The sequence below is a fragment of the Haematobia irritans genome, chromosome 1 (genome assembly GCF_050003625.1).
Source record: "Haematobia irritans isolate KBUSLIRL chromosome 1, ASM5000362v1, whole genome shotgun sequence".
Taxonomy (NCBI): Eukaryota; Metazoa; Arthropoda; class Insecta; order Diptera; family Muscidae; genus Haematobia; species Haematobia irritans.
Window position 1 is genome coordinate 59,435,996 of NC_134397.1, and position 16,710 is coordinate 59,452,705.

A 16,710-nucleotide genomic window follows, 5' to 3' on the forward strand; every position below is an offset into this window, starting at 1 on the left:
CTCCGTTTTTAAATACAATTTTATTTATTTCTATAAGCAATTTTATCTTCAATAAAAGACATGTTTTATTAATATATTGAATATATTTATTAAGAATCAACAGCATCGAATCTCTTTGAAATATTAGTTTATTATTCCACTATTTCCAATTTCCGTGTGATATTATCAACTGTAAAACGCACTTTTTCTTCTAAGTTGCTGCCTAACGATTTTGTCCTCCTTTTACAATTTCAATACCTACAAATATAAAAAAATCATAAAACATTTTTGTTGCAAAAGGTTAGCGTCACTGAATATTACCTGATAATTGAAGATTCCAAAATGAAGACAAATGAAAGGGTTGTTATTCTGCTGGTGTTTTCTTTCTTTATACACTATCACGAACATTGATAGATTTATTTAAAAAAACGAAAATTTTTCTCACTAATTTAAAATAACAAATATTTTATATATTTTATTTGTTATTTATTATATTATTTTACCATATTATTTTAACAATCTCTCCGTATACCAAAACAACGCGATTCCAACTAAAAAAACAACCGACGCGCAAATATATCGATTACACCCACGCGCAAACACATCGATTACGATGACAGGTATCGATTACAGGTAAACAATAGAAATTTAGGAAAATTTCCTATATTCTAACAAGTGTGTTTCCTTAAGTTTTGAAAGGATTGCATACTTCTTAGTACGAATGAACTAAAATATTTTTCTATGCCAAGTGTTGTTCGTATGTATGAAAAACTTTCTATTATAAAGGAAGTCGCAATTATCATTTTATAAGAAATTTTAATAATTTTGAGGAAACTTGGTTTTAGTTCGGTTTTTGTTTATTTTTACGAATGCTTTATTATTGGTGAATAAAATTTTCTTTTTCAGTAGTAAATTCTTATACCCAGCGAAGAAAATAGGATGAGTAAAATTCCATGCCTTATTCTAGTTAATGAACTATTCCTAACTGCTTACAGTTTAGGATTTTTTTACTGAAACGAGTAAATTTTATTATTTTTCACAAAAATTTACCTTAATGGAAATAAAATGGATAAACTATATTGATGACAATTTTTTCCTTTAGTTTCGAAGGCACTTTTTTCTGGGTGTAGGATGGAGGTATATTAACTTTGTCATTCCGTTTGTAACACATCGAAATATTGCTCTAAGACCCCATAAAGTGTATATATTCTGGGTCGTGGTGAAATTCTTAGTCGATCTAAGCATGTCCGTCCGTCCGTCCGTCCGTCTGTTGAAATCACGCTAACTTCCGAACGAAACAAGCTATCGACTTGAAACTTGGTACAAGTAGTTGTTATCGATGTAGGTCGGATGGTATTGAAAATGGGCCATACCGGTCCACTTTTACGTATAGCCCCCATATAAAGGGACCCTCAGATTTGGCTTGTGAAGCCTCTAACAGAAGCATATTTCATCCGATCCGGCTGAAATTTGGTACATGATGTTGGTATATGGTCTCTAACAACCATGCAAAAATTGGTCCACATCGGTCCATAATTATATATAGCACCCATATAAACCGATCCCCAGATTTGGCTTGTGAAGCCTCTAACAGAAGCATATTTCATCCGATCTGGCTGAAATTTGGTACATGATGTTGGTATATGGTCTCTGACAACCATGCAAAAATTGATCCACATCGGTCGATAATTATATATAGCCCCCATATAAACCGATCCCCAGATTTGGCTTGCGGAGCCTAAAACAGAAGCAAATTTCATCCGATCCGGCTGAAATTTGGTACATGGTGTTGGAATAAGGTCTCTAACAACCATGCAAAAATTGGTCCACATCGGTCCATAATTATATATAGCCCCCATATAAACCGATCCCCAGATTTGGCTTGCGGAGCCTAAATGAGAAGCAAATTTCATCCGATCCGGCTGAAATTTGGTACATGGTGTTGGTATATGGTCTCTAACAACCATGCAAAAATTGGTCCACATCGGTCCATAATTATATATAGCCCCCATATAAACCGATCCCCAGATTGGGCTTCCGGAGCCTCTAAGAGAAGCATATTTCATCCGATTCGGCTGAAATTTGGTACATGGTGTTGGTATATGGTCTCTAACAACCATGCAAAAATTGGTCCACATCGGTTCATAATTATATATAGCCCCCATATAAACCGATCCCCAGATTTGGCTTGCGAAGTCTCCAAGAGAAGCAAATTTCATCCAAGCCGGTTGTAATTTGGAACATGGTGTTAGTATATGATCTTTAACAACCGTGCCAGAATTGGTCCATATCGGTCCATAATTATATATAGCCCCCATATAAAACGTTCTCCAGATTTGACCTCCGGAGCCTCTTGGAGGAGCAAAATTCATCCGATCCGGTTCAAATTAGGAACGTGGTGTTAGTATATGGTCGCTAACAACCATACCAAAATTGGTCCAATCACACAAAAATTGGTCCATATCGGTTCATAATCATGGTTGCCACTAGAGCCAAAAATAATCTACCAAAATTTTATTTCGTTGTTGTTGTTTTTTATTGCAGCTTAAAACCATACATTGACTAAACTACAAGTGTAGCTTAACCAACAGAGGAAAAGAATGTTTGTCAAATTTATTTGGGCAAAGCCCTATAGACTGCAAGATGGTTGGATGGACGCACGTTTCGGAATTACCACATTCCTCATCAGCATTCTCTACTTGCAGCAAAACTATCAACCAATTATCAGAATAAATTCAGGCAGTTTATTAAACCCAACAAAAACCAGACTTGAACCCTCCGAAAAAAGGTTTTACATTGATAGCCGGCTTATGCCGAAATAAATTCGAAACAAACATGATGAGGAATGTGGTAATTCCGAAACGTGCGTCCATCCAACCATCTTGCAGTCTATAGGGCTTTGTCCAAATAAATTTGACAAACATTCTTTTCCTCTGTTGGTTAAGCTACACTTGTAGTTTAGTCAATGTATGGTTTTAAGCTACAATAAAAAACAACAACAATGCTTAAAGAACAAAACCAACAATAACAAAACAAAACAAATGGAAAAATTTTATTTCTATAGAAAATTTTGTCAAAATTTTATTTCTATAGAAAATTTTGTCAATATTTTATTTCTAGAGAAAATTTTGTTAAAATTTTATTCGGTTCATAATAAAATTTTCATCACTTTCAAAATTTTATTTCTATAGAAAATTTTATTTCTATAGAAAATTTTTTTCAAATTTTATTCGGTTCATAATCATGGTTGCCACTCGAGCCACAAATAATCTACCAAGATTTTATTTTTATAGAAAATTTTGTCAAAAGTTTATTTCTATAGAAAATTTTGTTAAAATTTTATTTCTGTAGAAATTTTTGTCAAAATTTTCTTTCTATAGAATATTTTGTCAACATTTTTATTTCTATAGAAAATTTTGTGAAAATTTTATTTCTATAGAAAATTTTGTTAAAATTTTATTTCTGTAGAAAATTTTGTCAAAATTTTATGTCTACTTTGTCAAACTGAATTATATACGTATTGGATCGAACTTTTTTGATTTAATATATACCACGTATGGACTTACATACAATTTAGAAGATGGTGTTAGGAGGTTTTAAGATACCTTGCCATCGGCAAGCGTTACCGCAACTTAAGTAATTCGATTGTGGATGGCAGTAATTCGATTGTGGATGTTCGGCCTGGCCGAACTTACGGCCGTATATACTTGTTTTTACTAACATTGTGTTCCACCCTAGTGCATTAGCCGACTTAAATTTTGAGTCTATAGATTTTGTAGAAGTCTATCAAATCGAGTGATATTTAAATGTATGTATTTGGGACAAACCTTTATATATAGCACCCAACACATTTGACGGATGTGATATGGTATCGAAAATTTAGATCTACAAAGTGGTGCAGGGTATAATATAGTCGGCCGCGCCCGACTTTAGACTTTCCTTACTTGTTTTTTACTAACTTTTTGCTCCACCCCAGGGTATTAGCCGACTTAAATTTCAGATTTGTCAGATTTAGATATATGTATATGGGAACAAAAGCCTTTATATATAGCACCCAACACATTTGATATGGTATCAAAAATGTGGATCTACAAAGTGCTGCAGGGTATAATATAGTCGGCTACGCCCGACTTTAGGCTTTCCTTATTTGTTTTTTTTTTTTTTTTATTGTGCGCTGTAAAAAAATTTAGTTTATTTTCTTTTAGCATTTTATTGTATAATTTATGTTAATACAACTTAATTTCAAGTACACCCAGAGAAGGAATATGATCACCTCAAAGAGCAAAATGTTATTTTTGGGTGGTGACCATGTAACATGGTTTTCGCAACCATGTTATTTTCTCGGAAATCATGTATCTGATTTCGACAAGCAGTTTATATTTGACGAGAAAATAACATTTTAGTGACAAACATGTTACATGGTCACCATACAAAAATAACATTTTGCTCTTGAAACATGTTTGAGGTGATCATATTCCTTCTCTGCGTGTAATTGTTCATTTAATTTAATCTCTGTAATAATGAATCATTTGCCAATAGACTGTAAGCTGTAAACTGATGTTAACCCTTTTTTTGTCAACCCTTTTCCGTGCATGTAACTGATTTCTGAACGCATCCCTTATGTAGGCCACAATTCATTTTGGGACAAATGACACGTTTATGGTGTTACATAGATCATTAAATTGATTTAAAGTCCCCAACACATGGGCAATCAACATTCTAAGTGGGGTTATGAAAATAAACCTGATTCAAAAATGTGTTTGGGAAGAGAAATGTAAATATTTCTGGTGGTTATTAAAGAGTAATACAATAATTCTTTGAGATTGTGCCAATTTTAAGCGTATGTAAATTAGCTTGATTGTGCATAATTCAATATGCGATAGCTTAATTGTAAAAAAAAAACTTCACACAAAAAGAAGAGAAAAACAGGTAAGCAAAGTCTAAATCGTCTGTGAGGGGAAAAGTAGCTCACAGAACAACCCCTACGAGAAAAATTCGCCGCAAGTCTTTCATGTGAAACCCAGAACATACCCGAATATCTACTACTTGTGCCAAGATTCACGCCGATAACTCGCTTAGTATGGAAGATAGCGCGATTTCAACAGACACACAAAGAGAAGGAATATGATCACCTCAAACATGTTTCAAGAGCAAAATATTATTTTTGTATGGTGACCATGTAACATGTTTGTCACTAAAATGTTATTTTCTCGTCAAATAAAACCTGCTTGCCGAAATCAGATATATGATTTCCGAGAAAATAACATGGTTGCGAAAACCATGTTACATGGTCACCACCCAAAAATAACATTTTGCTCTTAAAACACGTTTGAGGTGATCATATTCCTTCTCTGGGTGCAGGCGGATGGACACTGCTAGATCCACAATTTCATTACGATGAATCGCACCGAATCTGAGAATCTTGCAAACACGATTGCCACTCGTGTCAAAAATAATCTACAAAAATTTTGAGAAAAAAATTTTACCAAAAATCTACCAAATTAAAAAAAAAATATTTTGACTTTTTTTAAACCCTCCATCATAGGATGGGGGTATATTAACTTTGTCATTGCGTTTGTAACACATCGAAATATTGCTCTAAGACCCCATAAAGTATATATATTCTGGGTCGTGGTGAAATTCTGAGTCGATCTAAGCATGTCCGTCCGTCCGTCCGTCTGTTGAAATCACGCTAACTTCCGAACGAAACAAACTATCGACTTGAAACTTGGCACAAGTAGTTGTTATCGATGTAGGTCGGATGGTATTGAAAATGGGCCATATCGGTCCACTTTTACGTATAGCCCCCATATAAAGGGACCCTCAGATTTGGGTTGTGGAGCCTCTAACAGAAGCATATTTCATCCGATCCGGCTGAAATTTAGTACATGGTGTTGGTATATGGTCTCTAACAACCATGCAAAAATTGGTCCATATCGGTTCATAATTATATATAGCCCCCATATAAACCGATCCCCAGATTTGGCTTGTGGAGCCTCTAAGATAAGCATATTTAATCCGATCTGAAATTTGGTACATGGTGTTAGTATATGGTCTCTAACAATCATGCAAAAATTGGTCGACATCGGTCCATAATTATATATAGCCCCCATATAAGCCGATCCCCAGATTTGGCTTGCGGAGCCTCAAAGAGAAGCAAATTTCATCCGATCCGGCTGAAATTTGGTACATGATGTTGGTATATGGTCTCTAACAACCATGCAAAAATTGGTCCACATCGGTCCATAATTATATATAGCCCCCATATAAACCGATCCCCAGATTTGGTTTGTGGAGCCTCTAAGAGAACATATTTCATCCGATCCGGCTGAAATTTGGTACATGGTATATGGTCTCTAGCAACCGTGCAAAAATTGGTTCATATCGGTCCATAATTATATATAGCCCCCATATAAAACGTTCTCCAGATTTGACCTCCGGACCCTCTTGGAGGAGCAAAATTCATCCGATCCGGTTCAAATTAGGAACGTGGTGTTAGTATATGGTCGCTAACAACCATACCAAAATTGGTCCAATCACACAAAAATTGGTTGCCACTCGAGCCAAAAATAATCTACCAAGATTTTATTTCTATAGAAAATTTTGTCAAAAATTTATTTCTATAGAAAATTTTGTTAAAATTTTATTTCTGTAGACATTTTTGTCAAAATTTTCTTTCTATAGAAAATTTTGTGAAAATTTTATTTCTATAGAAAATTTTGTTAAAATGTTATTTCTGTAGAAAATTTTGTCAAAATTTTATGTCTACTTTGTCAAACTGAATTATATACGTATTGGATCGATCTTTTTTGATTTAATATATACCACGTATGGACCTACATACAATTTAGAAGATGGTGGTAGGAGATTTTAAGATACCTTGCCATCGGCAAGCGTTACCGCAACTTAAGTAATTCGATTGTGGGTGGCAGTGTTTAGAAGAAGTTTCTACGCAATCCATGATGGAGGGTACATAAGCTTCGGCCTGGCCGAACTTACGGCCGTATATACTTGTTTTTTTGATCAAAAATTTGTCAACATTTCATTTCTCTAGAACATTTTGTCAAAATTTTATTTCTATGGAAATAAAATCGGTTTATATGGGAGCTATACCTAAAAATGGTCCTTTATGGCCATCCTTTATGGCAATCACGGTTGCCACAGTTGGTAGAATTTTACCAAAATTGGTAGATTTTTTAATGGTTGGTTTTGCAAAATTACAATATATTCCTCTACAACTAATATGTACTTCAATTCTTATAGAAATAACAAATATATAGAAAAAAATTTTAACAAAATCTCTATACAAATACAATATTCTATAGAAAAAAAATTGACAAAATATGTAGAAAAAAATTAACAAAATATATAAAAAACAATTTTGACAAAATTTTCTATAGAAAAAAAATTGACAAAATTGTTATAGAAATACAATTTTCTATAGAAAAAAACTTGGCAAAATATATATGTAAAATTTTTTTGACAACGATTTCTACATAACAAAATTTTGACAAAATTTTCTATAGAAAAACAAGTAAGGAAAGTCTAAAGTCGGACGGGGCCGACTATATTATACCCAATGTGTTGGATGCTATATGAATCCATACACATATATTCTGTATATCTGAGCAGATCTGTACAAGGTTCTGCAATAGTTATAGATTTTACATTTAAGTCGGCTAATGCACTGAGGTGGAACATAATGTTAGTAAAAAAATATAGGAAACATTTAAATATGAACCAATTTCGAGGTAACTTCACAAAAGTGTATTTATGATTTATCGGTCGATAGATGTGTAATAGAGTAATAGGAAAATTTGAGTCATTTTGATAAGTTTTCGACGAGTTTTCGAAGAAACGGCCCTATGCCAAATTTGAGGACAATCGGACTTAAATTGCGAGCTGTACTTTGTGCACAAAATTACATATGCAGACAGACGGACAGACAGACAGGCAGACGGACATCGCTAAATCGACTAAGAATTTAATTCTAAGCCGATCGGTATACTAAAAGATGGGTCTATGACAATTATTTCTTGGCGTTACATACAAATGCACAAACTTATTATACCCTGTACCACAGTAGTGGTGAAGGGTATAAAAATTTTACAAAAATATCTACGAGGACAATTCGAAAACTTCTTAGCCTAGCACAAAAAGCGCGGTATAAACAGAAAAAAGTTAAGTGTTTTTGAAACTTCCATCTCTGTTATGAACACATGTTAAATTGTGTTTCGATCTGGCAGCTCCTTCATATAGAAACAGGTGTTGAAAAAAGACGCATCCGCAATTTTTTTACAAAGGAAAAATTAGAAATGCGTGCTGTCATTAAATATATACATAAAAAAGGTATATCGGGACAAGAAATTCATAATCCAAACAATGGACTGAAGCTGGAGGAAGTGCCCCAAAGAAGGCAAAAACAATTCAATCGGCTGGTAAGGTTATGGCAACGGTTTTTTGGGACTTCAAAGGTATTTTATTGATTGACTATCTGCAAAAGGGTAAAACAATAAATTCAGAGTACTATTGCAACCTTTTGGATCAATTAAATGTACAAATTCGAGAAAAATGTCCTGGCTTACAACACAAAAAAATAATTTTTCATCAAGACAACGCACCAGCGCACAAGAGTGTTTTAACAATGGCTAAAATCAACGAATTAAAGTACGAGTTGCTTGACCACCAACCTTATTCTCCTGGTTTAGCTCACAGTGACTTTTACTTGTTCCCAAATCTAAAAAAATTCTTTGCTGGCAAGCGTTTTACCTCAAATGAAGATGCAATTACAATTGTAAACCACTATTTTGAAGACCTTGAGGAGAACTATTTTAATCAAGGGATAGAATTGCTAGAAAAGCGTTGGACTAAGTGTGTTGAAGTTTCAGGAGATTATATTGAAAAATAAAAATAGTTTTGAAAAACTAACTATTCTCTTTCATTGATAGGCTAATAAGTTTCCGAACCGCCCGCCCTCGTGTAGAAATAAAATTTTGACACACTTTTCTATAGAAAAAAAGTTCTGACAAAATTTTCTATAGAAAAAATTTTACAAAATTTTGTATAGAAAATATTTTGACACAATTTTCTATAGAAACAAAGTTTTGAAAAACAAATCTATAGAAAAATTTTGAGAAAATTTTCTATAGAAATAAAATATTGACAAAATTTTCTATAGAAAAAATTGTGACAAAATTTTCTATAGAAACATTTTGACAAAATTTTCCACAGAAGTAAATTTTGACAAAATTCTCGAAAGAAGTAAATCGGTTATAAGAAGGAGGACCCTTGTCAATGAGGTTAATATAAAATCGGGCAGCACTCATTGCTTAGATAGAAGTTCACCATCTGTGGTACCACAATGGACTGAATAGTCTAAGTGAGCCTAAAAATATCGGGCTGCCACTAAACTAATAATTTGAATATATTAATATCAAACGAATGTTTATTCAAAATACTTATTTAATATATATTTTTTAATTTTTTTCCAGACGTTTAATTGGAAATCCTCTTCTATATTTAAGTGCCGACACATTTGTACAAAATTATTATCTAGACGCTTTGTAAGATCCTATCTATATACACTAATACCATAGCACTTATTCCCATTTTTATTATTTTTCGAAAGATCTTTAGCATATACACCATTAAAAGTGGAGCAGTCATTTCTGCAATCGCTCAATGTTTCCTATTTAAATCTGAATGGTATTAAATTCGAAAAGATAGAGTTTGAGGCTATTCAAAATATGCCCAATTTGAAATACATAATCTATGACCGTTTCTACTTCTGTTCGATGACACCCAATGTAAGACGTTGCAAACCAAACACGGATGGTGTATCCTCGTTCAAGGATCTCCTGAGTAAACCAGTATTACGATATTCAGCATGGATAATGGCTATTATAACAATAACTGGCAATATTATGGTACTATGGGGTCGTTTCATCTACCGTGATGAAAATAAGGCAGTAACAATGGTCATACGAAATCTAGCATTGGCCGATATCTTAATGGGATTCTATTTGGTGATAATTGGAATGCAAGACCATCGCTATCGTAATGTCTATCATAGGTGAGTAGATTTGGTAAAGGTTAATAATTTAACAATTTATGGCATCATTTCCAGGGTGGCTCTTGATTGGATTACCTCATGGCATTGTGCTGCTGTTGGTGCTTTAGCGGTTAGCTCTTCCGAAGTATCTATGTTGATATTGGCCTTTATGTCATTGGAACGTTTTCTACTGATTGCCAATCCATTTCGTGGCCATCATCATATAAGTGTGAGAAATATATTTTTCGCTTTGTTAACCATCTGGGTAATGGGTGTAGGAATTGCGGTGGCCCCCGTTATCCTATGGCAATCTAGTACAAAATTTTATGGCACCTATTCGGGAACTTGTTTTCCTCTGCATATACAGGAACCTTATCCTTTGGGATGGCAATATTCAGCATTTATGTTCTTGGGAGTGAATCTAACGCTTCTGATAATGATTGCTTTATTGTATACGGCTTTATTGGTATCAATATGGAGGACGAGAAAGGCAACACCACTATCATTGCTCGATTGCGAATTTGCAGTGCGATTTTTCTTTATAGTCCTGACGGATGCATTGTGTTGGGCTCCCATTATCATTGTTAAAATATGGGTATTTTTCAACTATAACATTTCGGGTGAGTAACAAAAAACTACATGCGATTTTACTCGTTTATTCAGTTCTAGCTTTTTCGGTCTTATTTTGCCATTTTGCTAAGGAGACTGGTCCACAAGGTGTAAGAAAATGTTATAATGTAGCTCAAAGAGATCTGAAGAGATTTTTGTCACAATTTTATTTCTATAGAAACTTGTCTCAAAATTTTGTTTCTATAGAAAATTTTCTCAAAATTTTATTTCTATAGAAAATTTAGACAAAATTTTATTTCCATATTAAATTTTGTCAAAAATGCATTTCTATAGAAAATTTTGTCAAAATTCCATAAAAAAATTTTGTCAAAATTTTATTTCTATAGAAAATTTTATCAAAATTTTATTTCTACAGCAAATTTTGTCAAAATTTTATTTCTATACACAATTTTGTCAAAATTTTATTTCCATAGAAAATATTGTCAAAATTTTATTTCTATAAAAAATTTTGTAAAAATTTTATTTCTATAGACAATTTTGTCAAAATTTTATTTCCATAGAAAATGTTGTCAAAATTTTATTTCTATAAAAAATTTTGTCAAAATTTTCTTTCTATAGAAAATTTTATCAAAATTTTATTTCTATAGAAAATTTTGTCAAAATTTTATTTCCATAGAAAATTTTGTCAAATTTTTATGTCTATAGAAAATTATGTCAAAATTTTATGCCTATTGAAAATTTGGTCACAATTTTATGTCCATAGAAATTTTTGTCAAAATTTTATTTCTATTTAAAATTTTGTCAAAATTTTATTTCTATAGAAAATTTTGTCAAAATTTTATTTCTATAGAAAAGTTTGTCAAAATTTTATTTCTATAGAACTTTTTGTCAAAATTTTATTTCTCTAAACAATTTTGTCAAAATTTTATTTCTATCGAAAATTTTGTCAAAATTTTATTTCTATATAAATTTTTGTCAAAATTTTATTTCTATTGAACATTTTTTCAAAATGTTATTTCTATAGAAAATTTTGTCAAAATTTTATTTCTATAGAAAATTTTGTCAAAATTTTATTTCTATAGAAAATTTTGTCAAAAATTTATTTCTATAGAAAATTTTGTCAAAATTTTATTTCTATAGAAAATTTTGTCAAAATTTTATTTCTATAGAAAATGTTGCCATAATTTTATTTCTATAGAAAATTTTGTCAAAATTGTATTTCTATAGAAAATTTTGTCAAAATTGTATTTCTATTGAATTTTTTGTCAAAATTTTATTTCTATAGAAAATTTTGTCAAAATTTTATTTCTATATAAATTTTGTCAAAATTTTGTTTCTATAGAAAATTTTGCCAAAATTTTATTTCTATACAAAATTTTGTCAAAATTTTATTTCTATAGAAAATTTTACCAAATTTTATTTCTATAGAAAATTTTGTCAAAATTTTATTTCTATAGAAAATTTTACCAAAATTTTATTTCTATAGAAAATTTTGTCAAAATTGTATTTCTATTGAATTTTTTGTCAAAATTTTATTTCTATAGAAAATTTTTTAAAAATTTTATTTTTATAGGAAATTGTGTCAAAATTTTATTTCTATTGAAAATTTTGTCAAAATTTTATTTCTGTAGAAAATTTGGGAATTGGCGAAAATACCTTCATTAAGAATGAGTGGTCAGTGGAATGAGTGGATATGAAATTATGTGAAATTTCTTTGAGTGTAGATATTGTACAATTTAAATTATTTCTCTTAGCTTTTTCACATTTCAATTTTTAATAAATTCATTTTTCCACAGATGACATCTATGCATGGCTAGTTGTATTTATTCTACCCCTAAATTCAGCTGTAAACCCTCTATTATACACTTTTACTACACCGAAATATCGAAATCAAGTATTACTGCGTGGTTGGAAAAAAATTACGGCTCGCAGACGTCACCATCAGGAACCATCAAATGGTTTGGCGACAACTATTGCCACTGGAACAGGTAAACTATAAATGAATCATTATGGTTGGAAATTTAATAAAATATTGTATTATTTTTAATATTCTCTTTCGTATAATTTCAGAAGAATCAAGCGGGAAGGCTATACCTTTGGTGTTTAGTAAATAAGGAATGAGTAAAATCATACCGCGCAAATTCCATATACACTCACAACTCGAAATGCATTTTTTTTTGTTGCAAAACTCTTTTGTTTTTGAAATGACAATGGAAATAAAAAAGCCTAGTCTGAACTCTATGTAAAGGTGTATAACACTATTTTTAATAAATGTTGAATATGTGAAGAAAAAATTAATACTAAATAGATTTTTCTCTATGGGTATAAAGCATGTGATAAACAAAATAGCGGCACCAGTATAGCCTGGTGTTAAGGAGATTGTGGATTAGGATTTTTTATCAACTACAGATCTTTGTAGTGCATGATTTCGTATTTGTTGTTTATTGCAGCTATGAATGCCTTGGGCAATGCAGACATGAGGTCTCAAATAGTCGCTGTTGTAGAGAACTTAGGGTTCTTACTGAGCAGCATAATGTTACTCTGTGCTGGATATCTGCGCACTATGGAATAATGGGAAATGAAGAAGCAGATGTTCTGGCTACACAAAAAAAGTCTGACTCAATCACGAAATTAATTGATCCAATTAATTTTTTAATTAAAATGTCTTCAATCACAGAAATGATAGTATTAATTAAAAATTTAATTGAAAGCCAATTGAAAAAATTAATTGATATTATTAATTTTTGTGATTGATTTTTTCCAATTAAAAAATTTGCTGAATCAATTAAATTTTTAATTGAATATTTTTTAAAAATCAATTAAGACTTTAATTGGAACAGTTTTCGTGAACAATTTTACTGTGTAATGCTTAGTACTAAGTTCGTTTCTGCGAAAAATGAATATCGTCATCTATGTCCGTAAATAGTGTCTCAAACCCAGGGATGTTAACTTATTTATGCGAAATAATATACCTGCCTATTTTTTCGTGCGAAAAATCCAGGGTTGTATAAATATGTGTTTGAAAATGCTCAAAACAAAGATTTCGCATTTATTCCGCGCTAACGTTTTTATATGGAGTATAACAGTTTATCGTGCGAAAACGTGATCTTAGTACTTGGCTTAAGGAGGAAACGGGTAATATCCTTGCGGAAAATTTTGATAATAAATAACGCCAAGGTATTTTGCACACACCAAAGGGAATTCTATAGAAATAAAATATTGACAAAATTTCCTATAGAAATAAAATTTTGACAAAATTTCCTATAGAAATAATATTTTGACATAATTTTCTATAGAAATAAAATTTTGACATAATTTTCTATAGAAATAAAATTTTGACAAAATTTTCTATAGAAATAAAATGTTTCCAATATTTTCTATAGAAATATAATTTTAACAAAATTTTCTATAGAAATAAAATTTTGATAAAATTTTCTATAAAAATAAAGTTTTGACATTATTTTCTATAGAAATAAAATTGTGACAAAATTTTCTATAGAAATAAAAGTTTGACATAACTTTTTATAGAAATAACATCTTTACAAAATTTTCTATAGAAATAAAATTTTGACAAAATTTTCTATAGAAATAAAATTTTGTCAAAATTTTCTATAGAAATAAAATATTGACAAAATTTTCTATAGAAATAAAATGTTGACAAAAATTTTCTATAGAAATAAAATTTTGCCAATATTTTCTATAGAAATATAATTTTGACAAAATTTTCTATAGAAATAAAATTTTGACGAAATTTTGTATAGAAATAAAATTTTGACAAAATCTTTCGTATCTTTCGCTTGCTGGTGCCAGCTAAATCGTTAAAACATTTCAAATTCGACACATTTATAATTCAATGGGATAGCACAGGTCATAATATATAATATTTCAAATACTGAAATAAACTTCTAAAATAAATAAGAATAAGAAATATATGATCCAAAACTTCAAGGTAAGATTGCTTTTTACTTTGGTAGTTTTTGGTAAAATTTTCTTTAAATTTTAGTAGATTATTTTTGGCACGAGTAGGTTAGGTTAGGTTAGGTTAAAGTGGCAGCCCGATTAAGATTCAGGCTCACTTAGACTATTCAGTCCATTGTGATACCACATTAACTAAAAGTACCTATTACATATGGGCACTTCTAGTTTTAACCGCTGAACCTTCTTGATTATTTTTCTTTGTTGAACCAACCAGATTGTTCCAAAAACAGTAGCAGACTGCTTAAGTTAACGTTTTCCAGATCCGCCAGTAATCTGAAGCTATATGCTCCTAAAAGTTGCTTGCGCTTTACACAAAATGCAGGACACTCACACAAGAGGTGTTTAATTGATTCTTTTTCCTCCGCATCATGACAGCTCATACAATAGTCATTATACTTCGCGCCAATAGTTTTTGCAAAATCGCCTATCAGGCAGCGACCCGTTATAGCAGATATCAGGAGTGATATCTGACGTCTCGAGAACATTAGCATATCTAGTGTGCGGTTTAAGTTGAAATGGGGCCATATTTGCTTGGTGTCGTTACAACCCTTGCAATTCTCCCATCGAACATTTGCCATCATAACAGCCTTCTCACGTAGCATGAGCTTGCAGGTAGCTAGGGGCATACCAACAAATTCTAGTTCCCCTGGAATATGTAAGGTAGTCCCTAGCCTTGCCAACTCATCCGCTTCGCAGTTCCCCGGTATGTTCCTATGGCCAGGCACCCATATTAGGTGAATATTGTACTGCTCAGCCATCTCATTGAGAGATTTGCGGCAGTCGATGGCCGTTTTCGAGTTGAGGAACACAGAGTCCAAGGATTTTATTGCAGGTTGACTGTCTGAGTATATATTAATGCCCACATTTTTTGGAACATTACTTCTCAGCCAATTCGCCAACTCTTATTGCTAATATTTCAGCCTGAAAAACACTACAGTGATTAGGTAATCTTTTCGCTATTCGAAGTTCCAGATCATTAGAATATACTCCGAACCCCACTTGTCCATCCAATTTGGAGCCATCAGTGTAGAAATCTATATATTCTTTATTCCCCGGGGTCTGTGTGCACCACGCCTCACTGTTGGGGATTAGAGTCTCAAACTTCTTGTCGAAAAGTGGACTCGCCAAAGTGTAATCCACTACGTTAGGCACATCTGACATTATTTTGAGGACAAAACTGTGACCGTAACCTTTTTCCGACCACAGCGATAGTTCGCGCAACCGCACAGCCGTTGTTGCAGCTGACTGTTTGGCCAAAATGTCTAAAGGCAATAGATGCAGCACGACATTAAGGGAATTTGTTCCTGTCTTGCTGAATGCGCCTGAAATACACAAACACGCCATACGCTGAACTTTATCTAAACAAGTCGGTTTCTGAAGTGCCGGCCACCAGACTACAACACCATATAGCATTATAGGTCTAACCACTGCCGTGTATAGCCAATGCACAATTTTTGGTTTCAGTCCCCACTTTTTTCCTATTGCCTTTTTGCACGAGTACAAAGCTACAGTTGCCTTTCTCGCCCTTTCTTCAATATTAAGCTTAAAGTTCAGCTTCCTGTCCAAAATAACGCCAAGGTATTTTGCACATTCACCAAAGGGAATTTCAATACCCCCTAAGGAAATAGGCCTAACCGTGGGAGTTTTGCGATCGTTGCAGTACATGACTAATTCTGTCTTTGCAGGATTTACCCCAAGACCATTGTCTTTCGCCCATTTCTCAGTCATCCGGAGGGCCCTCTGAATAATATCTCTGATTGTGGATGGGAATTTTCCCCTGACTGCCAGAGCCACATCATCTGCGTATGCCACCACTTTTATCCTTTCTTTTTCTAGAGTAACCAGAAGGCTATTTATAGCAACATTCCAAAGAAGAGGTGATAGAACTCCTCCTTGGGGAGTGCCTCTGTTCACATACCTTTGTATGTTTGCTTGTCCTAGTGTGGCTGAAATACGTCTCTTCATTAGCAGTTCGTCTAACAGCCTGAGTATACATGGATCAACATTCAGAGTTGTCAGTCCATTTAATATCGAGCTCGGATGGACATTATTGAACGCCCCTTCGATGTCTAGAAACGCCACGATTGTGTATTCTTTGACAGATAGTGAGCTTTCAATAAAGCTGACTAGCT

At 32.4% G+C, this 16,710-nt stretch overlaps 1 protein-coding gene across 3 annotated transcripts in view; it reads left to right on the forward strand.

Moving 5' to 3' along the window:
- Lgr3 (Leucine-rich repeat-containing G protein-coupled receptor 3) overlaps positions 1-12,898 on the forward strand; it is a 145,605-nt gene extending 132,707 nt beyond the window's left edge. For all 3 annotated transcript variants that reach the window (XM_075290516.1, XM_075290517.1, XM_075290518.1), the window contains exons 9-13: positions 9,471-9,542; positions 9,608-10,051; positions 10,106-10,650; positions 12,397-12,588; positions 12,671-12,898. In XM_075290516.1, coding sequence (XP_075146631.1) covers positions 9,471-9,542; positions 9,608-10,051; positions 10,106-10,650; positions 12,397-12,588; positions 12,671-12,714 — 1,297 coding nt within the window. In that variant the 3' untranslated portion in view covers positions 12,715-12,898. The remainder of the gene's footprint in view (positions 1-9,470; positions 9,543-9,607; positions 10,052-10,105; positions 10,651-12,396; positions 12,589-12,670) is intronic.
- The last annotated feature ends 3,812 nt before the right edge of the window (positions 12,899-16,710 follow it).